Genomic DNA, 27,314 nt, shown 5'->3' with positions numbered 1-27,314 from the left:
TTTCTTTTACAACTGCTCAACTCTGCTGTTGTGGCATGAAAGCAGCCAGAAATTTGTACACAAATGGGCATGGCTGTATACCAATAAAACTTTATTAACAAAACAGGTGACAGGCCAGAACAAAAGGCTTCTGTGAAAAGCGCAGAGATGGATATGACAGTCATGTGGGTTGTGGCTCTGCCACACCTGGGACACTGTAACCACATTCTCAAAGGAACACAGGTGGCCTGGGTGTGTCTCTAGAAAGGCTACCAGGCTGGAGGTGAATGGAAAACCAGGACATAATTATGCCGGAGAAGAGCAGAAGAAAGGAAGCATGATAGAACCATCTGAGGCACTGTCCTATGGGAGGCAGCTGTCTCGGGACCCAGGCAATCCCTGGTGGTGATTGGTGCCTTGGTCTGGAGGGGGCCTTTGCTGCTCTACACTCTTTGCTGGATGACTGTGGTCATGTGACTTGAACTCTAAGATGACCAGCCTCTCTTATGTCAAATGGGACCTGTTATCTGCCCTTTCTCCTCCCCAAGGGCATGGCAGACCCTGTGGCAGTGAAATGAAGGACTTCATGACGAGATGAAAGTATGTTGTAAAGGACAAATCTCTGCCAATATAGGGCACCATGACCAGGGCTTCCTCACCTGCCAGGTGGACCATCATCAGAGGATGTGCTCAACCCTCTAGGCAAGAAAAGCTTTCCACTAACTTCCATTTAAATAAACGAACCCTTGAAATGCTTTGGAATGCTGCTTTTTTTATAGGTGGAACAATACAATTTGAATAATCTCTTTGAGAAATATGTGCCCTATCTCATGGATGTGATAGTGGAGGGGACGGTGGATGGCAGACAAACAGAGAAGCTGAAGACAGTAGTTCCTCAGACAGACCTCAATATGGTAAGAAACGGTCCCTGCTGTCAGCAAAAAGAAATTCCTTCCTAAAGACAGGCCCACGGTGGGGCTTAAGGGGAGTGAAGATGCCAGTCAGGGTAAGTAGTAGCATTGGCCGGTGCCAAGGAGGTGCCATGCTTGCTTCTGTGCAGGTCAAGAACTGGGTTCCATCTGTCTGAACCAACATGAGGGGTCATATGTTCCCGTCCTCTGGGACCCGGAATCCCGGGATTTATGACTGGAACAGACTCTGTGTAGGTGGACTGTGTGGGCTGAACCAGATATTTTCCTGTGAACCAGGTAACCCAGTTAGCCAAGATGTTGGACGCGTTACTAGAAGGAGAAATAGAGGATCCTGACCTGCTGGAGTGCTACTTCCTGGAGGCTCTGTACTGCTCGCTGGGAGCCTCCCTGCTTGAGGATGGAAGGGTGAAATTTGATGAATGTATCAAACGCCTTGCTTCCTTGACTACTGTTGAGACGGAAGGAGTTTGGGCCAGCCCTGGGGAACTGCCAGGTGGGAACTGAGTGCTGCCTGCTTCCCTGCTCTGAGTGCCTTGGGTTAAATTTCTAGAGGAAGTGAATAAGCTTTTCCATATTTCTGTCTGTATGAGTCTTCCAGATAGTTTGCTTCTCTAGAGGAACACGCAGTGGTCGGAGCAGGTGGCGGGACCCCCAGGAGCAGTTAGCGCGCCGACTGTGGCGGCAGGAGTCCGTGCCCTTTGGGTGGTCTTTCCGGATGAGAGGCAGCTTTTCTTGCCACAGCTGAGACACTCGCTTCCTTCCCTCCTTAAGCATTTCACGTTCTGTATGACCTGGAGTTTCTTCTCCTTTGGGCTTTTCTGTCTCTTTTATTTTTATTTTTAGCCACCTCTCTCAGCTTCCACCATGTAATCCATCTGCTGTATTCCTGAGTATCTGCACAGTAGAAAATCAAGTGTGGATTTGTAAATCGTTCATAGGAAATCATAAAATTAACATTTTATGTTTTTGCACAAAAATGTGCATCTTCAAAGAATCATACATGATGAAAAGGATGCGTTCTCCAAGGCTGTATACAGGGCTAGGGCCCGTCTTTGTCCATCTCTTACTGATATTTGAGCATGGCTTGGAATATAGATGCTTTTGAAGTTGCATTTTATAATCCTTACCTGGTGGTCTTTTTAAAGTTTAAAATAAAATGACCTCCAGTCTTTCTGATGGAGAGTTATGGAGTAATTAGAAGATGTTGTACAAGTCCCTGCTTTATTTGCTGGCAGTCTGACTGCTCTTTTTCAGAACCGACGTCTCCCTTGAAGGAGCGCTCTCCAGCTCTGCCGGCTGTGCTGGCTGAGCGTTGCTGCCGTCTGCAGTTCGCTCACTCGACGATGATGTTGGCCTGCTTCCCCGGCCTGCCTCCCTCATTTGCCCTCATCTTGGGGACCTGAATGACCCTCTAAGCCTCCCATTTCTAGATACCTGTTCACAGGTCCAGCCCTCCAGGCCCTCAGGCATACCCTAGACTCCCCCAACACCCAGCACTGTCGTGTCTATGTCACGAATCCCGCTCTCCGCCTGCTCTGCTTCTGTGACTCGGGATACACATGCTCGTGTTTGGTCTCATGGGGATGGCCAGTCTCTTGAGCCGATGTCTGCTGTTGCCTCGAGCTCCCACCACTTGCCCCTTCCCTGTGTCCTCACTTCTTTGGCTGGTGGCCCTCACTTCAGCCACGCTTGCCCGAGACCCTGGATGCCTTCCCTGGTTTTCCTATTGAATCCCTCCGAGAAAACCCCAAGTCTGTCTTCTCTGCCTCTCTAGGGGCTGGCAGCAAGAAGACCATGACTCTGAGCAAAGGGAAGGTGCTCTGGGTTCGGTGTTGAAGTCAAAGTTCACTGAGTGAGTGAGAGCTGGGAGGTGTCCTTCCAGCAGCATGAGAAAGGACGAATACAGCTGGGGACCGCTGAGTTAGGAGAGGATCGTGGACTGGTGGGAGATGATGGCTTGGTTGAGGAGGAGGCGGTGAGACAGGTGTCTCCATCAGTCCCAGTCCCCGGCTGGCACGTGCACTCCTGGCTCCATCTGAGTCTCTCTCTCTCTCTCTCACCTTCAGTCTCCCCCTCTCTACCATCCCATCAGCTCTTAAACATGCTCAAGTAAAGGCTTGCATGGCCTGGGTGGAGATGATGGTGATTACAGGAAGGGCCAGGGCTCCCGAGCTCCCGGGCACCTGCCGCTTCCATCTCTCCCCTGCCTGGGTTGCCTGTCTTCCTTTCTTCTTTGTCTATTGTGCCTGCACTTCTGTGGCAGCACTTTGGGCTCCACACTGAGAAATGGCTGCTTCTTGCCTGTATCTGTCTCTGACCCGGCCCTCCAACAACTGCAAGGCTAGGGACCAGGGCTCTCTGCCTCACCATTGCATTCCCAGGGAAGTGTATGTCCAGTGAATGGGAAGCATTAGTTCAAAATACGCAGAGTCTGACCAGTGCATAAGTCACATCGGTGACGTACCGTGAACAAGAAGCATAAGCTCCAAATACTTGGTGTGTGTCCAGTGATGAGTAGCGTTAGTTCAAGGCATTCGGCGTCTGTCCAGTGATGAGTAGTGTTAGTTCAAGGCATTCAGCGTGTGTCCAGTGATGAGTAGCGTTAGTTGAAGGCATTCGGCGTCTGTCCAGTGATGAGTAGCGTTAGTTCAAGGCATTCGGCGTGTGTCCAGTGATGAGTAGCATGAGTTCAAGGCATTCGGCGTCTGTCCAGTGATGAGTAGTGCTGTCCAGTGATGAGTAGCATTAGTTCAAGGCATTCGGCGTCTGTCCAGTGATGAGTAGCGTTAGTTCAAGGCATTCGGCGTCTGTCCAGTGATGAGTAGCGTTAGTTCAAGGCATTCGGCGTGTATCCAGTGATGAGCAACATTAGTTCAAGGCATTCAGTGTCTGTCCAGTGATGAGTAGCGTTAGTTCAAGGCATTCGGCGTGTGTCCAGTGATGAGTAGCGTTAGTTCAAGGCATTCGGCGTCTGTCCAGTGATGAGTAGCGTTAGTTCAAGGCATTCGGCGTGTGTCCAGTGATGAGTAGCGTTAGTTCAAGGCATTCGGCGTCTGTCCAGTGATGAGTAGCGTTAGTTCAAGGCATTCGGCGTGTGTCCAGTGATGAGTAGCGTTAGTTCAAGGCATTGGCGTGTGTCCAGTGATGAGTAGCGTTAGTTCAAGGCATTCGGCGTCTGTCCAGTGATGAGTAGCGTTAGTTCAAGGCATTCGGCGTGTGTACAGTGATGAGTAGCGTTAGTTCAAGGCATTCGGCGTGTGTCCAGTGATGAGTAGCGTTAGTTCAAGGCATTCGGCGTCTGTCCAGTGATGAGTAGCGTTAGTTCAAGGCATTCGGCGTCTGTCCAGTGATGAGTAGCGTTAGTTCAAGGCATTCGGCGTGTGTCCACTGATGAGTAGCGTTAGTTCAAGGCATTCGGCGTCTGTCCAGTGATGAGTAGAGTTAGTTCAAGGCAATCGGCGTCTGTCCAGAGATGAGTAGCGTTAGTTCAAGGCATTCGGCGTGTGTCCAGCGATGAGTAGCGTTAGTTCAAGGCATTCGGCGTGTGTCCAGCGATGAGTAGCGTTAGTTCAAGGCATTCGGCGTGTGTCCAGCGATGAGTAGCGTTAGTTCAAGGCATTCGGCGTGTGTCCAGCGATGAGTAGCGTTAGTTCAAGGCATTCGGCGTGTGTCCAGCGATGAGTAGCGTTAGTTCAAGGCATTCGGCGTGTGTCCAGCGATGAGTAGCGTTAGTTCAAGGCATTCGGCGTGTGTCCACTGATGAGTAGCGTTAGTTCAAGGCATTCGGCGTGTGTCCAGCGATGAGTAGCGTTAGTTCAAGGCATTCGGCGTCTGTCCAGCGATGAGTAGCGTTAGTTCAAGGCATTCGGCGTCTGTCCAGTGATGAGTAGCGTTAGTTCAAGGCATTCGGCGTGTGTCCAGTGATGAGTAGCGTTAGTTCAAGGCATTCGGCGTCTGTCCAGTGATGAGTAGCGTTAGTTCAAGGCATTCGGCGTCTGTCCAGTGATGAGTAGCGTTAGTTCAAGGCATTCGGCGTGTGTACAGTGATGAGTAGCGTTAGTTCAAGGCATTCGGCGTCTGTCCAGTGATGAGTAGCGTTAGTTCAAGGCATTCGGCGTCTGTCCAGTGATGAGTAGCGTTAGTTCAAGGCATTCGGCGTCTGTCCAGTGATGAGTAGCGTTAGTTCAAGGCATTCGGCGTCTGTCCAGTGATGAGTAGCGTTAGTTCAAGGCATTCGGCGTGTGTCCAGTGATGAGTAGCGTTAGTTCAAGGCATTCGGCGTCTGTCCAGTGATGAGTAGCGTTAGTTCAAGGCATTCGGCGTGTGTCCAGTGATGAGTAGCGTTAGTTCAAGGCATTTGGTGTCTGTCCAGTGATGAGTAGCGTTAGTTCAAGGCATTCGGTGTCTGTCCAGTGATGAGTAGCGTTAGTTCAAGGCATTCGGTGTCTGGCCAGTGATGAGTAGCGTTAGTTCAAGGCATTCCGCGTCTGTCCAGTGATGAGTAGCGTTAGTTCAAGGCATTCGGCGTGTGTCCAGTGATGAGTAGCGTTAGTTCAAGGCATTCGGCGTCTGTCCAGTGATGAGTAGCGTTAGTTCAAGGCATTCGGCGTGTGTCCAGTGATGAGTAGCGTTAGTTCAAGGCATTCCGCGTCTGTCCAGTGAAGGAGCAGCATTGAAATACTCACTATGGCTTCCACGCAGTAAGCAAGCAACATTAGTTCATTTGAAGCATGTGCCAAAACTGATTTTGTATTTCCATGTCTATGATCCAAGTGAAATCAACCATTATCTCCTGCAGGTCAACTTCCAACTTTGTATGACTTTCATTTTGATAACAAACGGAATCAATGGGTGCCATGGAGCAAATTAGTTCCAGAGTATATTCATGTCCCCGAGAGGAAATTTGTCGATATCCTGGGTAAGTCAGAGTCAAACCCTCGTTCCTGGGTTTAGGAGCGTGTGATCCTTGCTCTGGGAGGAGGCGAGGAAGATCCCGTGGCATCTCTGGTACTCTAAGTCCCACGCAGAGAGCTGGGAGAGAAGAACTGAAGAGGGTGAGCTGTGGGCCCTCCTGTGCACAGAGGGTGGCCCCCTTGGTATTTTCAGCTGCTGGCTCTGAGCATCTTCTGTGGCTGTGCCTCCCGCTCTTTCCCCAGCAGGCTGAGCCCCACGGGCAGATGAGATGCTGTCTCGCCTCCCCTCGCCTTTCCCTGGGCTCTGTTCAGTCCACAGAGCTGGCTGGGTGTAGACCAAGTGGCAACGATCGAGGCAGAATTTTGTAAAGGGCGCTGGCTTGGAAGCTGTGTACCATGGGCGTTTATAGACCGAGCCACATTTAGAATGCACCCCTCTGGCTATTTAGATAAAATATGGGCTGAACAATTTCACAAAGCTTGTGCCTGACTTTGGTCCATTGAGCTTATAGAATGAGACGTCCCTGTTTTCTCAGGAGCCCATCAGGATCAAAACCTGACAGTGTAGGAGGGAGCCAGACCCGATGCTGTGATTTCACTGTCTCTTCAGAGGAAAGTGTTGGTCAGGAAGTTAAATCCCACAGGGGTCTGAGTGATGTCAGCCAGAGAAGCTGAGTTTTGAATATCCTGAGTATAAGTCAGAACTGCACCTTCAGAACAGCTTGGGTGTTCTAAACCTGGACTGCGGTGATGCTCGCGCTTCTGTAGAACTGTGCCAGAGTCATGACATTATACACTTAAATGGGTGAACATTTCTGAGGGCATGCCTAGGCTTTGCTGCTGTCTTTTATGGGATTTGTGGAATTCTAGGACAACCCCAAATTGCCGAGTGCTCACCCTGTTGGAGCTGCTGTGATGCCCCTATTCTTAATATCTGTTTTAGTTCACACAGTGGATACCACTCGGACTACCTGGATATTGGAGCAAATGGTCAAAATTAACCAACCTGTTATTTCTGTTGGTGAATCTGGCACTTCTAAGACAGCCACTACCCAGAATTTCCTCAAAAATCTGAGTGAGGAAACTAACGTAAGTCGTTATTCGTATGAGTTATCTATTGCTGGGTAACAGATTATTCCAGCGCATAGCAGCTTCATACAACGAGCACTGTGATCTCATAGTTTCTGTGGATCAGGAATATGGGAGTCACTTACCTGAGGACTTCCAGCTCAGGCTCTCATGGGATTGCGGTCAAGCTGTTGGCCAGGGCTGTAGATATCTGGAGGCCTGGCCAGAGCTGGAGGATCCTCATCTGAGCTGATGTTTCACATGGCTGGAGGCTGGAGGCCTCAGTTCCTCACCGTGTGGCCCTCTCCACGATGGCTTGGGTGTGCTCAACATGGTAGCGAGTGCTTAAGATAGACAGCAAAGCAGATAGTATGATGTCTTTTATGACCTGGCCTTGGAAGTCACATACCCTCCCCTCTGCCATAATCTATGCATGAGACAGAAACCACCGAACTCCCTGATACAGTGTGGAAGGGGCCTGCACCAGGGCGTGGGCACCTGGAGGCGAGGGTGATCTGGGGCCCTCTTGGAGGCTGGCTGTCACATTATTCACCATCATTTTTGGGTTTCTAAAACTTTTCAAGTGTTTCCTTTCCTTCCTCCAGCCAGCTACGTGTCCAGTGTGTGGGGGTCGGGTATGTACCAGGCACGGAGCTCGTGGGGTGCACAGGACAAGTGACAGTGAACAAGGTGTCAAGGTCTGCTCTGGAGGGGCCCTCAGGCAGTCGGGGATAAACATGGGGATGAGCACAGGGAGCAAGGCAGTGTTTGCAGCCAGAGGGACCTACAGGTTTGTGGAGTCAGGCACTGGGAAGCCTCATTTGAGAGCCTCCTTCTCAACACCCCTCCCCTGGTGCTAGGACTCTGCACCTGGTGCTCAGCCCAGCCAGGTGCACCTGAACACAGTCGCTTAGCAAGGCACACATTCAGCTCGTGTGCACCTGCACTTTGGATGCCCTACTTGGAGAGAGTTATGGAAGGCAGCAGTTCGTTCTCACAAAGTGTGGTCCCTAGACTCACAGCCTTGGCATCACTGGAAACTTGTTTAAAATACCCAGACCGCCAGGCATGGTGTCTTGTGCCTAGTAATCCCAGCTACTCAAGAGGCTGAGGCAGGAGGACCACTTGAGGCTGGGAATGCAAGGCTGCAGTGAGCTATGACCGCATACCACTGCACACCAGCCTGGGCAACAGAGCAAGTCCTACCTCTTAAAAACAAGAAAACAAAAAGCACCCTGATCTACCTAATTGGAAACTCTGGGGAATGGAGCCCAGCAAGGTGTGGGCACAGCCCTGCAGGTGGAGCTGATGCATAGTTAGTTAAGTGTGAGAACCACTAATGAAGGAGCTCTCACCAGCCTCAGCGCATGGCAAGAGGACCTGAGGACACACGCGTGAGCATCCAGGGGGCATCCCTCACCTGTCCCTCCAGCACTTAGTCCCAAAGCGTGAACCTCTTTAGATACAGCCAGCGCGATAGTGATTTACATTTGAATATTGTCATATTGAAAATGCTGTTAGGTATTGCATCTCATCCAATGCAATCACTCTGTGAACGAGTCCAAAGAGATGGCGTTACAGTCATCTTACAAGTGAGAAAAACGAGGCTCCGAAAGGTTGAATGACTTTTTGGAAGTCGCCTTGCTAGAACTGTGCAGAAACAAGACCCTCAGTCCACTTTCTTCTATGCGACATTGTCCCTAAGGCTCACGTGTGACAATTGGCTGTTGACTCATACAATCTGCTGAAAGGAAAGAGGAATTACTGCTTTAGCACTTACAAAATAATGAAGCACTGACTCACACTGGATTATTAAAAAGTTAGTCCAGAGGCCAATAGATTTGCAAAATAGATGTTAGCTTATGTGCAAATGTTTATTGCTGCTACCCTGAAGAAAAGACCAGCTTTTCATATCATCTCTTTCTGCTTCAGATTGTGTTAATGGTCAGCTTCTCCTCCCGCACCACGTCCATGGATATCCAAAGGAACTTAGAAGCAACTGTGGAGAAGCGAACTAAAGACACTTATGGCCCGCCCATGGGAAAACGCCTGCTGGTGTTCATGGATGACGTGAATATGCCGAGGGTAGTCAGACGCTTCCGCAGGTGGAGGGAGGGGCCGAGATGGTGCCTGTGTTTCTATGGGGGTGTGTGTTAGAAGTGAGTATGAGGACATTGATCTTTTTTTTTTTTTTTTTTGAGACGGAGTTTCACTCTTGTTACCCAGGCTGGAGTGCAATGGCGCGATCTCGGCTCACCGCAACCTCCGCCTCCTGGGTTCACGCAATTCTCCTGCCTCAGCCTCCTGAGTAGCTGGGATTACAGGCACGCGCCACCATGCCCAGCTAATTTTTTTGTATTTTTAGTAGAGACGGGGTTTCACCATGTTGACCAGGATGGTCTCGATCTCTTGACCTCGTGATCCACCCGCCTCGGTGAGGACGTTGATCTTTATCTCTGCACAATGTCTGCAGGGTGCAGGCTGTGGGGAGCCAGCCTAGGCCAGAATGTGCCTGGGATGCTCTTCTTACACAGAGCGAACTTCCCTGACGGATCTTGTTCCTTAGTTTCTTAGAGGAGGAATGCAGGCAGCAGGCAGGCTTTGAACTAAATGCAGCATGTGTTTGAGGAAGTTGTTTCCAAAGGAGCTCTTCTTTAGATAATAATACTGTTGCCGGCCCCATGTGCATGGGAGGCATCTGGGCAGAACCTTCCCAAGAATTCCTCCGGAGTTTTCAAGGAAGAGAAACTTTAGCTGCATAATGAGTGTGTTTCTGGGGTCAGAGCCTGAGAAGTACAAGGTTTTCTTAGCATATTGGAATTGGAATTTATATTATTTCACAGAACCATTTTTTTCCTGAAAGTCTATTTCCAGAAGGACTGTATGCAACGCCAGGATCCACCCATCCATCCATCCATCCATCCATCCATCCATCCATCCATATGTTCATTCATCTGTCAATCTCTTCTACTTATCCATCCATGTGTCTGCTTTTTCATCCATCCGTTATTTATCTACCCATCTGTTCATCTATCCAACCATCTATCTGTCCGTTCATTCATATATTTATTCATCTACCCATCTATCCTTCTGTTTACCCAATCTGTCTGTTTTTCCATCTGCCTGTCCATTTATCCATCTACCCATCTGTTCATTCACCTGTCCATCCATCCATCCATCCATCCTTCCTTCCATCCATCCATCCATCCATCCGTCCATCTCTCCATCTGTCTGTCCATCTGTCTATCCGTCTGTCCATCCATCCGTCCGTCTGTCCATCTGTCTCTCTATCTGTCCATCCATCCGTCCATCTATCCGTCCATCCGTCCATCCATCCGTCCATCCGTCCATCCATCCGTCCATCCGTCTGTCCATCCATCCATCCGTCCATCCATCCGTCTGTCTCTCTCTCTGTCCATCCATCCGTCCATCCATCCATCCGTCTGTCTGTCCGTCTGCCCATTAAATAGATGGTCCAATCAGTCTGTCATTATCAGTGTATGAATTAATTACCCAATGTCTTTGCTTATGTTAAATGAAGTAAGGGACAAATGCTTGGCTTAAGGCTTGATGCTTTGTAAGCCCCTGAATTGAAACAGGTGAAAGCAAGAGAAACAGAAGTGTCAGTATGTGGATGGGCACGTCACAGCCCTGGGTGGGGCTGCATTGGTGACTTCTGTTTGTCCGTCTATCCATTCGTCCTTCCATCCATCTGTCCATCCATCCATCCATTCATTAATTGAATTAACATATATTTATTCAACACTTCTTATGGGACTGGTGCTGTGTAGTCAACACCTATGTAGTTCCTGCCCTCAGGAAGCTATAGTTTCGTAAGAGAGACAGACTTCAAAAAACACAATCACAAATGGACATATACGGTTGCAGCCTTTGAGAAGCCCCATGAAACTGCAACCGGGGTGCCCTGGAGAGTAACAGGAGGAATGAGCTTGAGTTGGGATGGTCAGCCAAGGCCTGTCTAACTCCTGCTTTGCGATACTACTATTCTCTTTTCTTTTTTTATAAAAATCCAGGTGGATGAATATGGCACACAGCAGCCAATTGCCTTGCTGAAGCTGCTGTTGGAAAAGGGCTACTTATATGATCGTGGCAAGGAGCTGAACTGCAAAAGCATTCGAGACCTTGGCTTTATCGCTGCAATGGGAAAAGCCGGAGGAGGCCGCAATGAAGTTGACCCGAGATTTATTTCACTATTCAGTGTCTTCAACGTGCCATTTCCTTCAGAAGAGTCTCTGCATTTGATTTATTCCTCCATTCTGAAAGGCCATACCTCGGTAACTTGATTTTAATTAGAAGTCTAAACGGGAAGAGCTTGTATTGGGAGGAAACATACACAGGGCTGATATATCCGTTAGGTACAGCAGGGTCAAAGCCTAGGGCCTGCGATACTTTTAAGGGCCTATGAAAATGTTTTAATTTCTTTCAAAATCAGAAGAAAACAATCATCTTTATGCAAATGCCAATATAAAATGTAAATGTGGGCCAGGCGCGGTGGCTTACGCCTGTAATCCCAGCACTTTGGGAGGCCGAGGCGGGTGGATCACAAGGTCAAGAGATCGAGACCATCCTGGTCAACACGGTGAAACCCCGTCTCTACTAAAAATACAAAAAATGAGCTGGGCACAGTGGTGCGTGCCCGTAATCCCAACTACTCAGGAGGCTGAGGCAGGAGAATTGCCTGAACCCAGGAGGCAGAGGTTGCGGTGAGCCGAGATTGCGCCATTGCACTCCAGCCTGGGTAACAAGAGTGAAACTCCGTCTCAAAAAAAAAAAAAAAAAACAAGTAAATGTAACATGTTTTTATGGAGGAAGGAGTCCATGGAGGCACAAGTGCCTTGGGCCTGTGGGAGTCCTGACGTGGCCCTGAGATGCTCATGCCACATTGAGTGACAGCGAAGAATTAACTGGCAGGCTGGGGTCCTGGAGTCAGTCCCCATTCTGCTCCGTGAGCAGGTTCCTTGAACTCTTCTAACCTCGTTGTCGTTTGGAGGGGGGAGATCATGACGGTCTCCACCTCACTGGGTTTTGGGAGGAAATGCATGTAAAGGGTGTGGCACGCTACCTAGCGCATGGCAGATACTATGTTACTAGTTACTGCTATTATTATTATGGTTTACTTGGCTTCTCCAAGTGGAACCCATTCATTTAAACAACCATCTTCTGATCCTGGTATTTTCCTACTAAAGCGGGGTCTGCATACTCAGAGGCTCCAGGGCCCAGGTGGGTAAGATAAAGGTGTGGAGGGGCCCAGCATGATCAGTAGTAACTGTGAGCACCTGGCCTGTTCGTGCCCTACCTGAAGGCATTTACTTTCAAAACTCAGGTCTGTGCTGGTCAAATAAAGCTCCCACCAAGGGCTGTGTGGGGTCTTTGGTTTCACATCATGCTGACTTGTCAGTTAATGTGAAAATCTAGAGCAATAAAAACCAGTCAGGCCAGGCATGGTGGCTCACACCTGTAATCCGAGCACTTTGGGAGGCTGAGGCGCATGGATCACTTGAAGTCAGGAGTTCAAGACCAGCCTGGTCAACGTGTCAAAAACCCGTCTCTACTAAAAATACACAAATTAGCCGAGCATGGTGGTGGGCACCTGTAGTCCCAGCTACTTGGGAGGATGAGGCAGGAGAATTGCTTGAACCTGGGAGGTGAAGTCTTCAGTGAGCCGAGATCGCACCACTACACTCCAGTCTGGGAAACAGAGTCACAATCTCAAACCAACAAACAAAAAAATGAGCTGATGAGCTTCTCTTTCAATTTTTTAATCTTCTGTTTTAAAAAAATATAGTAAAATTCACATAATGGCTGGGCATGGTGGCTCACACCTGTATTGCTGCACTTTGGGAGACTGAGGAGGACGGATCACTTGAGCCTGGGCAATGTGGTGAAACCCTGTCTCTACAAAAAATGCACAACAATTAGCCAGGCATGGTGGTGTCCTGTGGTCCCAGCTACAAAGGAGGCTGAGGTGGGAGGATCGCTTGAGCCCAGGAGGTCAAGGCTGCTGCAGTAAGCCGTGATCATGCCACTGCACTCCAGCCTTGGAAGCAGAGCAAGACCCTATCTCAAAAAAAAAAAAAACCCACAAAATTAGTTATTTTAGCCATTTTAAAGTATACAATTCAGTGGCATTTACTGCATTCACAGTGTTGTGCAACCATCAGCACTGCCTAACTTCAGAATTTTCCTCACCCGAGCAGGAAACCCATGCTCATTAGCACTTACTCCCATCCCACCTCTCATTGCCAGGAACCCGAAACCTACCTCTTGTCTCTATGGAGTTTTCTCTGTCGGGCATTTCAAATAAATAGAGTCATAAAGTGCGTGGCTTTTTGTGCCGGGCTTCCTTCACTGAATCATCTTCTCTAGGGTCATCCATGCTGGAGCGTGTGGCAGTGCTTCATGCCTGTTTTGTCTTCTTTTTGCTTTTTTTGTTTTGTTTTCTATTTTTTTTCCCTTTTGAGAAGGAGTCTCACTCTGTCACCCAGGCTGGAGTGCAATGGTGCACTCTCACTGCAACCCCACCTCCCGAGTTCAAGCGATTCTGCTGCCTCAGCCTCCTGAGTAGCTAGGATTACAGGTGCGCACCACCACGCCCAGCTAATTTTTGTATTTTATTTTAGTAGAGGTGGGGTTTTACCATGTTGGTCAGGCTGGTCTTGAACTCCTGACCTCAGATGATCCACCCATCTTGGCCTCCCAAAGTGCTAGGATTACAGATGTGAACCACTGCACCCGGCCAACTTTATTCCTTTTCATGGCTCAGTAATATTCCATTGTACAGCTCTGCCACATTTTGTTTATTCATCCGTCTACTGAAGGTCATTTGTGTGTGTGGGGGTGTCTCTTTGCATTTTTCAGACATTTCATGAGAGCATTGTGGCTGTGAGTAACAAGCTGACATCCTGCACGCTAGCACTTTACAAAAATATTGTGCAAGACCTACCTCCCACTCCGTCAAAGTTCCATTACATCTTCAACCTTCGAGATCTCTCACGGGTTTTTAATGGTCTTGTCCTCACTAACCCGGAGCGGTGAGTTGGGTTTATCTTACTAAAACACGCCCCACAGGTATGATGGCTTTTCTTATTCTTTTAAGACAGAGGGCTTTTCAATGGATTGGATGAATTGTTGTATGAATTAATGAACCAATGTCTTTGCTTATGTTAAATGAAGAGGCGAGACCAACGCTTGGCTTAAGGCTTGATGCTTTGTAAGCCACAGCAGAATTGTGGGCAGGCGCATCACACCCCTCGGGCAGGACTGTGTTGTTGACTTCTCGTTTTCAGTTCTGAAGTTGGAATTTGCCTGCATGGAGCCTTTTGCTCACGTAACTCAATCGTTGCCGGTTCATTATAGAATGTATGTCTTCAGGAGAAGTAAGCAGAGGACAGAAAGGATTTAAGTCTGGGTATAGGCAAATTCCCCATTAAAACTAGACTTATACCTTCACATAAATGTCTACTTTATTCTATGTGGATTTGCAAGCATAGTCCAATGATATGGATTTATATTATGAATCCAGAAGATACTGAAAAATGGATTGAGAACTTTCCATATATCCTGCTCTTGGGTGCCTTGAAACGTGTAGAATGTCGGAGTGGTCAGCAGAGGGCAACTCCAGGTGTTTTGGGTGGAGTGATAGTTCTTTGCCAGAAAGCAGGAGAAGTTCTAGAACTGGGGCCAGATGGAGTTGACTCTTAGGAAAAGGAGCTGTTGGCCAGGTGCAGTGGCTTACGGCTGTGGTCTCGGCATTTTGGGAGGCCTAGGAGTTTTAGACCAGCCTGGGCAGCATAGTGAGACTCCATCTCTATAAAAGAAATTAAAAATTAGCTGAATCCACATACCTGTAGTCCCAGCCACTTGGGAGGCTGATCACTTAAGCCCAGGAATTTGAGATGGTGGTGAGCTATGATTGCGCCAGTGCACCGGCCTGGGTAACAAAGCGAGACCCTATTTCTTAAAATAAGAAAAAAGAAAGGAAAAGAAGCTGCCAGTGACCCTGATGCTGGTTTTAAATCCGTGTATTCCAGCAAGTAGGGAGATGTCAGGTACTTATTTTATGTCATTTATAGACAACGCTCTTTTTTTCTTTCCTACAGTAAGGTAAGCTACGGATGATGACTTTAGGGTCTTTACATTAATTTATTAGCTTCTGTTGGGTCCTCTGGTTAGATTTCATTTATGTGAGACTAGCAGGGGCAAGACTAGAGAAACGTTAGGCCTTTACTGGGCCCTGTGTGTCTGTGTGACCGTCACAGCCGTCGGCCCTGGTATCCTGCAGGTGGCTTCCTGGCTGATTTTTGTCTCTTCCATTCTGCAGATTCCAGATGGTGGCCCAGATGGTGAGAGTCTGGAGGAATGAGTGTCTGAGAGTCTTCCACGACCGGCTGATCAGTGAAACAGACAAGCGTCTGGTCAGTACCTCCAATGCATCAGCAAGGGCAAAACTCAGCCACCAAATTCTCAGGAAAATAAGCACCCAAAGGACGTTTTATACAGGACGCTAATTGCAGAAAAATAGACACTGACACGAGAAGTCAACAGGCCAAGGAGGGTGGGTCGGTTATTAAGCCTTGCAGCAACTGAAAAAACAGAACGCAAATTGTTTTAGATAATAATAGTGTATCCTCTTTTCCTGACGAGTTTTAGCTTGTGAACTCTTCTTGAGTTTGGGGCCTTAAGTAGGCTTCTGTTTCAAGGTCCAGGAGCACATAGGCGGCTTGGTTACGGAACATTTTAACGATGACGTGGAGGTGGTGATGAGGAATCCCATATTGTTTGGAGACTTCCGAATGGCCCTGCACGACGGAGAACCGCGCATTTATGAAGACATCCAGGACTACGAGGCGGCCAAGGCTCTGCTCCAGGTGGGGACGAGCTCCACCCTGTCCGCGGGCTCGCTTGTGTGGGCCAAGCAGGGAGCTGAGCATTGCACGGGTGCCCAGGAGCCTAACACGAGTGGCTCCTGTCTGAGGGCTTGAAATACAGGCTTATGTCTTGTCCAGTGACCCCCCACATCCAGCATGTTCAGGAGTGACGTTAGGAAACTGTTAAACGGACTCCTGGGCCACCCCGGGAGACTTGCTCGGGCCCACGGAGGGTCCCTGGATTCTGGTGCACAGCCAGGTTTGGGAACCACTTGTTTGACTCCCTAATATTCATTTTCATTCAAATTCATGAGATGAGCCTTGTTACCTGCTTTGGGTCACTGCTGGCCAATCAAAGCCTAGCAGATGGAAATCTCGATTGTGAAAGCTAGATCAGTCCCAGAGACCCAAACAGTTTAATTATTTTAACTACTATAGATGTTCAGAAAAATCTCTCTTCCATTGTTAATCTCCTCTGGACAAAAGGAGGAAGCCTGTCTCTTAAAATCCAGTGATCCTTTAAGACATTTTTAATTTGTTTTATTTATTTATTGAGACAGGGTCTCTCTCTGTCACCCAGGCCGCAGTGCAGTGGTGCAGTCTTGGCTCACTGCAGCCTCAACCTCCTGGGCTCAAGTGATCCTCCTGCTTCAGCCTCCCAAGTAGCTGGGACTAGGGGCACATATCACCAGGCCCAGCTAATTTTTTTATTTTTATTTTTGGAGAGACAGAGTCTTGCTATGTGGCCCAGATTGGTCTCAACCTCCTGGGCTCCAGTGATCCTCCTGCCTCAGCCTCCCAAAGTGCTAGGATTACAGGCATGAGCCACCATGCTGGGTTTAAAACTTTTTGTCGTTTTAATGCAGGAAATTCTTGAAGAGTATAACGAAAGCAACACCAAAATGAACTTGGTTCTCTTCGACGACGCTCTGGAGCATTTAACCCGGGTGTACCGCATCATCCGCATGGACCGTGGCCACGCCCTGCTGGTCGGGGTAGGGGGCTCGGGGAAGCAGTCTCTTTCGAGGCTGGCTGCCTTCACAGCTGGCTGCGAGGTCAGTCCACGTCCCCTCCCAGAAATAGGTTGATGATGCCAGTCTCTGCAGTTAGTAGTTCATGTATGTACTGGAACAATCCACAGCAGAACGTAACAGGATGTTTTCATAGAGTGTAGAGGTGGGTGTTTTTGCCTTGTTTTAGGCTTGGTATTATATTTTAACTGAATAGTTATCCAAAGCTTTGACTTAGGATAGGGTTACATCCTGATAAACTCATCATAAGTCAGAAACATCGTGACTTGAAAATGCATTTACTATCCCTATAAACCCATTGTAAAGTTGAAAAATCCTAAGTGGAACCACTGAAGCTGGGGACCACCTGTATTGTCTGGTTTTTAGGCTGGAGAATGTCAGATCAAGTTAGAAAGTCAAACACAAGCAAATCCCTTGGAAGGTGATGTGTGTTCCTATGGGGAGGGCTTGGCCTACACCTCAGTGGATCCATCCTATGGGGCTGGCGATTTGCTGGCTGCTGTATCTGCACAGCCTGCACCCACAGATCTGGGTTAATCTTAGAATCTTTTATTTTTAAACAGTTTTACTGAGATTGAATTCAAGACCATGCAGTCTGTGCATTCAGAGCATACAAACCAGTGCTTTTCGGCATATTCACAGATCTGTGCAACCATCACCACAGAATACTTTAGAGCATTTTTGTGGCATCGGCCACAAAATGTGGTGGTTCACGCCTGTAATCCCAGCACTTGGGAGGCCGAGGCAGGTGGATCACTTGAGGTCAGGAGTTCGAGACCAGTCTTGCCAACATGGTGAAACCCCGTCTCTGCTAAAAATACAAAAATTAGCCAGGCATGGTGACGAGCACCTGTAATCCCAGCTCCTCAGAGGCTGAGGCAAGGGAATTGCTTGAACCTGGGAGGTGGAGGTTGCAGTGAGCTGAGATCGTGCCAAAGCACTCCAGCCTGGGCAACAGAGCAAGATTCTGTCAAAAAAAACAAAAACATTTTTGTGGCTTCAAGAAGAAATCCCATGCCCTTTAGTGATTACCGCCCTGATGTCTGCACCCTCCCCTCACTGAGCCCTAAGCAACTAACTACTAATCTGCTTTCTGTCCTATCATCTTCCTGTTCTAGACTTTCATATGAATAGTGTGTGTGTCTATTTTGTGTCTGGCATCTTTTGTAGTTCATGTTGCAGCGTGTATCAGTACTTCATTTTTTTTTTTTTTTTGGCCAATAAGCCTCCCTTGTATGACTGTGCCTGTTTCCTTTACCCATCGCTGGACACTTTTGTTGTTCGCACCTGTGGCTTTTGTGAACAGTGCTGCTGTGAACTTTCATGCCACTTTCTGTGTGGATGTGTGTTTGCACTGCTCTTGGGGATGCTCCTGGGAGCGGAATTGAGGGGCCCCATGACAAGTCTATGTTTAATCATCTGAGGAAGCTCCAGGGTGTGGCTGCACTGTTTCCATTCCTATCAGCAGCTTCTGAGGGTTCCTATTTCTCCGCACCATTCTTAGAATTATACAGGTACCGCCTGCAGCTTCCACAGGTAACTCACCTGCAGAGGCCTCTGAAGTGGAGGCATGCACTGTGCACTGAGACGTCATGTGAAGAACAATCATCTTCCTCATTCACCCTTTTCTCCCCAGACCCTTCATTAGTTCTCTGGTATCTGACTTCATCCACTATTCAGGTCTCCCATTGTCCAAATGCTCTGTTTTCACCTCCAGTTTTATGATACACATGCGTGCTTATAATATTTTTAACTTACAATGGGTTTATAGAGACATAGCCCCATCATACGCTGAAAAATGTACACTAAAATCAACTAGTACCTAACAGCAGCTACCTTTAGGTGACGGCATTACAAATCATCTTTATTTTCTTTAGATGTTTCTGCATTGCTTGAATTGTTGCAAAGAGGATTATTATATTTAAAGAGAGAGAAATGGGTGAGTCTATAACCATCGTGATGATTACTCTGTGCAGTGGACTGAAGGTTTGTCTCCACCTGCTCTGCGTGTGTGCTGCAGGACAGGGTCTGTGTTCAGCCTCCGTTCTTCTCAGACACTCAGCCACCCTCATGTCTAGCTCAGACCCCTTTAACAAGCCACCTTTCGAGAAGATACTTCTTGCTGAAAGGTCATTTTCATGACCCTTCTTCTAGCAAGTAAGAGGTGTTCTGTTGCATAGACTTTCTTGTTTGTCTTCAGCGTGTTTTCGGGAATCAGATTGAACTCGGCATCATCGCTATCACCACAGAGAGTCTTAGGTCGTTCAGGCTGTTACCACAAAGTGCGAGAGACTGGCGGGCACGTGGACAGCAGATGTTTGTTTCTCACCATTCTGGAGGCTGGGAATTCCCAGATCAGGGTGCCAGCATGGTCAGGCTCCAGAGAGGGCCCTGTCCTGGGTTGCAGAGGGCTGCCTTCTCATGGTATTGTCACATGGATGGATAAGAGCAAGAAAAGTCTTTGGGGTCCCTTTTATAAGGGCACTAATCCCATTCATGAGGGCTCCACCCTCATCACCTAATCGCCTCCTAAAAGCCCAGCCTCCAAATACCATCACACTGGGGCTTATGATTTCAACACAGGAATTTTTTTTTTTGGTAGGTGGAACAAACGTTCAGTCCATTGCATGGAGTAAGAATCGCTATTGGTGTGGGCTCACTCATTTCTGTCTCTAAATGGAATAATCATCACTGCAACAATTCAAACAATGCAGAAACGTCCAAAGAAAATAAGGACTCTTTGTAATTTCATCACCTAAAGATTGCCACTGTTAGGCACCAGCAGCATTTTAGTGCATACTTTTTCTTTTATAAAATTCTTTGTCTGTTATTTTAATTTTTGGTCTGGGAACCAAAGGGATAATGTGCACTTTTCAACTTACAACAGGGCCATGTCCCAGTAAACCCGTCATGAGTTGAAAATAATATAAGCTAAACATACACTTTTGATTTATATATTCCACTTACATAAAGGATGTGACCCATCGTAAGTTGAGGATTGTACTGAAAGCGTAGCACTTTTACATCATGGCAAAGTCAAAAAATTCTAAGTTGAACCATAGGAAATCGGGGACTGTATGTGCATTCATATACAAACATACCTTCTCCGTGCCAGCAGTGGGTCAATGTGAGGTAATGGACGTACGTTATGTAACTTTCCCTGCTGTATCACTGCATCTTTTCAAGTCAATAAATATGTGTTTACACTGTCTTTGGAAAGATTGGACAGTATCCCAGTGTTTGGATATGCCACACATAACCATCTCTGCTGGCGAGCATTACCTTTTTCCTTGTTTTTATTTTTTTTTTAATTCTTTTTTTGAGACGGAGTTTCGCTCTTGTTACCCAGGCTGGAGTGCAATGGCGTGATCTCGGCTCACCGCAACCTCCGCCTCCTGGGTTCAGGCAATTCTCCTGCCTCAGCCTCCTGAGTAGCTGGGATTACAGGCATGCGCCACCATGCCCAGCTAATTTTTTGTATTTTTAGTAGAGACGGGGTTTCACCATGTTGACCAGGATGGTCTCGATCTCTTGACCTCGTGATCCACCCGCCTCGGCCTCCCAAAGTGCTGGGATTACAGGTGTGAGCCACCGCGCCCGGCCCTTCCTTGTTTTTAAATTGCAGTGTAGTGATGAACACCTTTGCTTATATATCTTTGAATATTATTCAGCTTTTTTCCCCATAGGATCACTTTCTTTAGAAGTTGGTAAATTGGCGGGTTAAAGGGTATATGCTTTTTCAAGGCTTTTGCTGTATGGCGCCAGATTTTGTATTGGAAAGGTTGGACCTAAACCCATGTGGAGTTTGGCTCCTTGGAGTGGAAAGGACCCCGGGATGCAGGACAGGAGAGGCAAAAAGTGTCCTTATTAACAACCAAGCACCCCACCACAAAGGATTATGCTAATGTATGCAACTGGCAATGTCCGTTTTCACATACCCTTGCCAATACTGGATAGTGTCATTCTGATATTTGCCAAGATTATAGGTGGAAAGATTCCATTTTAAATGACCCTTTCTCCAATTAATAATAATGAATAGCCTTTTAGACATTCGCTGGACATTTACCTTTTCTCTTTTGTGAGTTGCCTCTTTGTATACTTAATGATTTGTGAGAACTCTACATAGAAGAGCAATCGCAGTTCATTCAATGAATCCAGCTTCCAGTATTTCACAAATATTGGCCTTTTATTTAAGGTATTGTAAAAAGGGAAAAACGAATATGCATGATCTACCTTTAAACCTGATGAAATATATAATTGAAATCATTCATTATTAAAATGTAACTGTTTTGCAATTGTTTTCCACATTTTTCTGTAGGATAAGACATTCCCCGCTGGAAGGTTTGTTTTTTTTTTTCTGTTGATTTGTCCTGGTAAGCCGGAGGCATTTTTCCCTGAAGTAGTGCCTTGAGGAACGGCAGAGAGGACGTTGAGGGGCAGAGATCTGGAGGAGGATGAGAACACACAGGGCTGTGTCTGGGCCCTAGGAAGCAGAGAGGGTCGGGTAGTGGGGTCAGAACAGGTGTTCAGAGAGTAGTGCCAGAAGCTGCTGGGGAGGGGAGGCGGCTGCACTTGGGAGGGGTGAGGAAGGTTTGCAGGTGACAGGCAGAGCTGGAGACCAGAGTCTATCGGCCGGAAGGCATTCTGGTTGCCTTGCATGTGTGTGTGTGAGCGTGTGTGCTAGGTCATGCCAGGGTGCAAGTGAGCGTGGCTGAATGTGAAAATGTGGGAATGACCGTCTGTGTGTGACTGTGTGAGTGACAGTGTGAGTGAAGTGTGTGTGTGAATGCATAGGGTTGAAGGAGGTAGGGAACGGGGAGAGAGCTCTCGGTTCCTGGAAATCTGATATGTTTCTGACATTCGCTGGTTGCAAGGAAAGTTTTAATTTCTACTTCTGAGCTAAAAGAAACACTCGAGCAGAAAAAGTGTGCTTTAAACTTGCGTCCTTCTTCACATTTACACCGATTTTGTGTGTACGTTGGATTTCGTGTGTACATTGGATTTCCTGTCTAGAAGTTAAAGTGCGTGCTGATTTCACGTCTGTATCCCTTTTCCCAGTGTCTAATGTTCTGTAAACTGCAGTATGTGGCTGGCGCTCACCTCGGGGTGCGTTCTTCCCCACTTTCCTCTGTTGCTGGTCTCACGGGGCTTCCCCCTCCTCTGTTTCACGACAGGGAGTCCCTTCCAGACCTGTGCCCTCTGTACTCTTCCCCCAGTGTCCCCGCCCCAGAGCCTGCAGGGAAGGGAGGCTCATCGGGGTGACTCGTGGGCTGTGTCTGTGCCACAGGTGTTTGAGATCCAGCTGAGCCGAGGCTACTCGGAGAACAATTTCCGGGAAGACCTGAAGAGCCTGTATCTGAAACTCGGGATCGAGAACAAAGCGATGATCTTTCTGTTCACGGATGCCCACGTGGCCGAGGAGGGCTTCCTGGAGCTCATCAACAACATGCTGACCTCAGGTACAGCCAAGGCGAGCGCCCGCTGTGGCCGGCATCCCGGTCATCTGAAGGGAGGTGGCTTTCTTTAGCAGTTACCACCTCCAGACACTGTGGGTGTCCCTGTGCAGGTGTCCCTGTTCCTCCCTCGACGAGGCTCCTGAGATAGGTCTCATTATCTTCCTTGGCTCCTCCCGTCCTGGGAGTCTCCCAAGTGTGCCCCCCTTCTCTCCGTCAGCGGTGATGGCAGTGCCCCTGCAGTAAGAGCAGGTGGTATCTGAGCATCTGCCTGTGCCCCAGGGCATGCTAAGTGTGTATCATGCATTCCACACAAACCTGATGAGAGGCTGGGCTTGGTGGCTCCCACCTGTGATCCCCGCACTCTGGGAGGCCAAGGAAGGAGGATGGCATGAGCCCAGGAGTTTGAGACCTGCCTGGGCAACATAGAGAGACCCCATCTTTGCAAAAATATTTTTTATAAGTTAGCCAGGCATGATGGCCTGAGCCTATAGTCCCAACTACTTAGGAGGCTGAGGCAGGAGGATTGCTTGAGCCTGGGAGGTTGAGGCTGCAGTGAGCCATGACCATGCTATTGCACTTCAGCCTGGTTGACAGAGTGAGACCCTGTCTCCAAGAAGAAAAAACAAAACACAAAAACCAAAAAATCAGACCTGATAGGGAAGGTATCATTAAGAACCTCACGTCACAGCTGAGGAAACTGAGGCTCAGGGCTGCTGTAGAGGGCTGAGCAGTGGCCCTGCAAAAGACACATCCTGGTCCTTAACCCCTGGAACTTGTGAATGAGACCTTTTAAAGAAAGAGTCTTTGCAGGTGTAATTAAATTAAAGATCTTGAAATGACATCCTGGATTTAGGGTGGGTCCTAAATCCTGTGACAGCTCTCCTTATAATAGAAGGCAGAGGGGGATTTGAGACACAGAGAAAAATGTCCCGTAAAGATTCTCACAAGCCACGGGACACCTGGAACCACTGGAAGCCAGAGAGGCAAAGAAGGATTTCCCGCCGGAGCTTTTGTCAGGTTACCCCGAGACCTTGATCTCAGGGCCTCCAGAATGGCAAGAGAGTAGGTGTCTGTATGTCTTGTCTTAAGCCAGTTGCTTGTGGTAATTAGTCATGGTTGCCCCAGAAAACTGCTAGAGATGCCACCTCCCTTATCCAAGGGCACCTCGCTGGGAAGGCACTGAGGGGGGACTCGAACCCAGGACTCCTAGCATCTTAGCCACACTCTCAACCACGTTACCGTGTTGTGATCCTGTCTGCCCTGGGGCCCTGCTAAGGTCCATGCTGACTTAGTCTGGCCTAATGGCTTACAGGGACCTCCTGTTTTTCCCTGGGACCTATTTCATTGATTGCTTGTTTGTTTTAGCACATTATTGTATTGCCTTGTTATTCATTGAGCCCCAGCCCCCCAACATTTACGATAAAACATTTGTAACATGACAGTGAGGCTGAAAGAATCTTTTCTGTGAACGTCTGCCGGCATGCCGTCCAGATCCCCCCGTTCACGTCTTACTGCACTTGCTTTATCACGCACGTAAACACCTTTCCCTCCCACTCTCCTTGCTTCAACCCATCTCATTTTTAGATGCGTTTCAAGTCAATTGCAACGTCACTGCTCTCCCCGCTAAACGTGTCTGCATGCCACTATCTAGGGTTCAAGTTTTGTTTCTGTTTTCTTTTGATGTAAAATTTATGTACAGGGAAATGCACACTTTAAGTGTCTATTTGCTGCATTTTGATCATTGGGTTTTAAGTTGTGTCTGTTTCAGTGGGTTGTCAGCTCTTTGAGAGGAGGGATTGTGTCATCCACCTGGATTTATTCCACAGTGTTTATTCCAGACGCTGGGTTTGGTGGGGAGTAAGGTGTTCATGACCTCTGCCCTCCTTGGAGCATTACACTTCAGGGTGTGAGTGGGTTGGTTAAGGACAAGAACAGATACGCAACGATACAGCACTTGCAGATTGTGGTAAGGGTCATGAGTGCAAAGGGAGAGCGTGGGCAGAAGTCATCTCAGGGCAGGCAGGGACTGTAGAGACTTCAGCTGGGAGACGGTGTGTGATCGTGCTCCCTATGGCTGCTGTTCCAGATTTTCCCAAACAGCACAGATTTATTCCTTTATACGCCTGGAGGTCAGAAATCAGAAAAGAGTCTTAAGGGGTTAAAATCAGGGTGTTGGTGGGGCTGGTTCCTTCTAGAACTTCCTGGGGAGACTCTGTTTCCCTGTCTCTTCCAAATTCTTCAGGCCACCAGTATGAGTTATTACAGCAAAAGGACACAGAGCAATGTCAGCAGAGGGAAAAGGCGCATGAGGGACCCTGGGGAAGACCGGTCTCAAGCTTTGGAGTCCTCTCCCCGGGGAGTCACACAGGACATGCTTAATCCCCCGAGTCGTGGCAACTCATGTGAAGTACCGTCCACCAGGAGAGCTAGTCGGGAACTCAGTGCTCAGGGTTTTTATTGGGGCTGCTCATGTAGGCTCCTCTGCCTGGCATGTGCCAAAATCCCAGATGCCTGGAGGGAGAACAGGTAGTCAGCATAGAATACTCTGCTTACACAAGCTGTGTGGGCACAGTGTATTATTAGGCTGTTCTTGCATTGCTATAAAGAAATACCTTAGACTGGGTAATTTATAAAGAAAAGAGGTGGCCAGGCGCAGTGGCTTACGCCTGTAATCCCAGCACTTTGGGAGGCTGAGGCAGGTAGATCATGAGGTCAGAAGTTCAAGACCAGCCTGGCGAAGATGGTGAAACAATGTCTCTACTAAAAATACAAAAATTAGCCAGGTGCAGTGCAGGCCTCTGTAGTCCCAGCTACTCCTGGAGGCTGAGGCAGGAGAATTGCTTGTATTTGGACAGCAGAGGTTGCAGTGAGCCGAGATTGCACCACTGCACTCTAGCCTGGGCAATAGAATAAGACTCCATCTCAAAAAGAAAAAAGAAAAAAGAACTTTATGTGGATAACAGTTCCACAGGCTGTACAGGAAGCATGGTGCTGATTTCTGGGGAGGCCTCCGGAAACTTACAGTCAAGGCAGAAGGTGAAGCGGGAGCAGGCACATCACCTGGCCAGCGTAGCGGCAAGGTTGGGGGAGGTGCCACACGCTTTTCAACAGCCAGATCTCATGAGAACTCCCTCCTTCTCACGAGAGCAGCACCAAGGGGATGATGCTGAACTATTCAAGAGAAATCTGCCCCCGTGATCCTGCCAGGCCCCATCTCCAACACTGGAGATGACAGTTCCACGTGAGATTTGGCGGGGACACAGATCCAAACCGTACCCCATGTTGGGCCACTCTTATCAGTGAATCCCTTCAGGGATCTAGTTCCCAGGCGCCAGCCCTGGGCCCTTTCAGAGGTGAGCGACCGTGGCCTGCCACGTTAATGCTTCCCTGCACAGGAGAACGTCAGAGACTGCATCCAAACGTATTGGTAATTTGAAATGGCATAGATAAAGGAAAAGAGCAGTCCACACAGCCATGGGTTTTAGCCGCATGCCGTTGGCATCTGGGTCTGGGCTATTCTTTGGTGTGGCGGGGCTGTCCTGGGCACTGTGGGCGTGCGGCAGCATCCCTGGCCTTGACCTATTAGAGGCCAGTAGCAATCTCCCTGCCAAGTTGAAGCAACCAGCAACAGCTCCAGACATTGCCCAGAATTTCCTGGGGGAGCAAATCAGCCCGCTGAGAATCCCTGCTTCCGAGTTACGGGTAAGTGAGGCTTCCTCATGCTCTGTGTGCTCACTGTGATGCTCACACTCATCCTCCTGGCAAGTTGGTGGCCTCTAGGATCCCCATTTGACAGGCAAGGAGCTGGAGGCTCTCCGGACTCGTCACCTGCTGCTATCTCCATGCCTTCCGCCACTTCAGTCAGCGCGAGAGAGGTCATGACCCTGGGACTCAGAGGTCACCAGCACGTCTTCGTTTTCCAGGAATCGTACCTGCGCTTTTCCCTGAAGAGGAGAAGGAGTCTATCCTCAGTCAGATTGGACAGGAAGCTCTGAAGCAAGGCATGGGCCCAGCCAAGGAGTCCGTGTGGCAGTACTTCGTGAACAAAAGTGCAAACAACCTGCACATCGTCCTCGGCATGTCGCCGGTCGGGGACACCCTGAGGACCTGGTGCAGAAACTTCCCAGGTACCCGCGGTGGAGCCTGCGAACCCGTTTCCCCTGCATTGGCAGGGTGTGTGGCTGGGGGGGTCTGTCCGCACCTCTCGAGGTACTCCCAGCAAAGCAAAACGAGACATGGCCATTAGGTGGAAATGTGGGCTCTGCACTGTAGTGTGAGCCTCGCTGCCCCTGACAGGTGCCGGCAGGCATAGGTGATGTCCTTCTAAGGCGAGGGTGCACCCACGCTCCAGCACACGAGGCCTGCAGTGCACGGAGGGTGGCTTACCGCTTCCATTTCGGAAAACTCCACCGGCCTCGTGCCTGCCTTTAGAGCAGAGGTTCCTAACGGGTGGGGCAGGGGCAGGGGCAGGGGCAGGGGAGGTTGGCCCCCAGGGGACACTTGGCAATGCCTGGAGACATTTTTGGTCATCACACCTCAGGGGAGCATATGGTGTGGTACTGGCATCTGGTGAGTAGAAGCCAGGGATGCCACGAAGCACCCTACGGTGCACAGCCAGCCCCTGCCACAAAGGGTTAGATCCCACGTGTCAGTAGCGCCAAGGGTGAGAATCTCTGCTTTTGATGAACTGGATTTGGACACGTCTCACTCATTCACCAACTTGTTGGCTATTGAAGACAGCATCCATGTTCTTGAGTGTCTCAGGGTTGCAGAGTGAACATCTTTTTTTTTTTTTTCTGACAGAGTCTCACTCTGTCACCTAGGTTAGAGTGCAGTGGCATCATCACAGCTCACTGCAGCCTTGACCTCCTGGGCTCAAGCAAGCCTCTCACCTCAGCCTCCCTAGTCACTGGGACTACAGGTGCACACCACCATGCTGCCTGGCTGATTTTTGTAGTTTTTTTTGTTTGTTTTTTGTTTTTTTGTGTGTGTGAGACAGGGTCTTACCCTCTTGCCCAGTCTGGAGTGGAGTGGTGTGATCTCAGCT

The 27,314-nt window shown here is 48.7% G+C and overlaps 1 protein-coding gene across 1 annotated transcript in view; it reads left to right on the top strand.

Moving 5' to 3' along the window:
• DNAH10 (dynein axonemal heavy chain 10) overlaps window positions 1-27,314 on the top strand; it is a 177,505-nt gene that overhangs the window by 108,120 nt on the left and 42,071 nt on the right. Inside the window, exons 42-53 of the mRNA XM_064379606.1 lie at window positions 759-893; window positions 1,188-1,404; window positions 5,710-5,829; window positions 6,768-6,913; window positions 8,825-8,977; window positions 10,927-11,187; window positions 13,772-13,944; window positions 15,234-15,327; window positions 15,613-15,780; window positions 16,647-16,835; window positions 22,099-22,270; window positions 26,191-26,394. Of these exons, the coding sequence (XP_064235676.1) occupies window positions 759-893; window positions 1,188-1,404; window positions 5,710-5,829; window positions 6,768-6,913; window positions 8,825-8,977; window positions 10,927-11,187; window positions 13,772-13,944; window positions 15,234-15,327; window positions 15,613-15,780; window positions 16,647-16,835; window positions 22,099-22,270; window positions 26,191-26,394 (2,032 nt within the window). The remainder of the gene's footprint in view (window positions 1-758; window positions 894-1,187; window positions 1,405-5,709; window positions 5,830-6,767; window positions 6,914-8,824; window positions 8,978-10,926; window positions 11,188-13,771; window positions 13,945-15,233; window positions 15,328-15,612; window positions 15,781-16,646; window positions 16,836-22,098; window positions 22,271-26,190; window positions 26,395-27,314) is intronic.

This window comes from Aotus nancymaae, unplaced genomic scaffold (assembly GCF_030222135.1).
Source record: "Aotus nancymaae isolate 86718 unplaced genomic scaffold, 86718_ANA_hifiasm-v0.15.2.pri h1tg000021l, whole genome shotgun sequence".
Lineage (NCBI taxonomy): Eukaryota > Metazoa > Chordata > Mammalia > Primates > Aotidae > Aotus > Aotus nancymaae.
The sequence above is the reverse complement of the archived record's forward strand: the minus strand, read 5'-3'. Positions and strand labels throughout refer to the sequence as shown.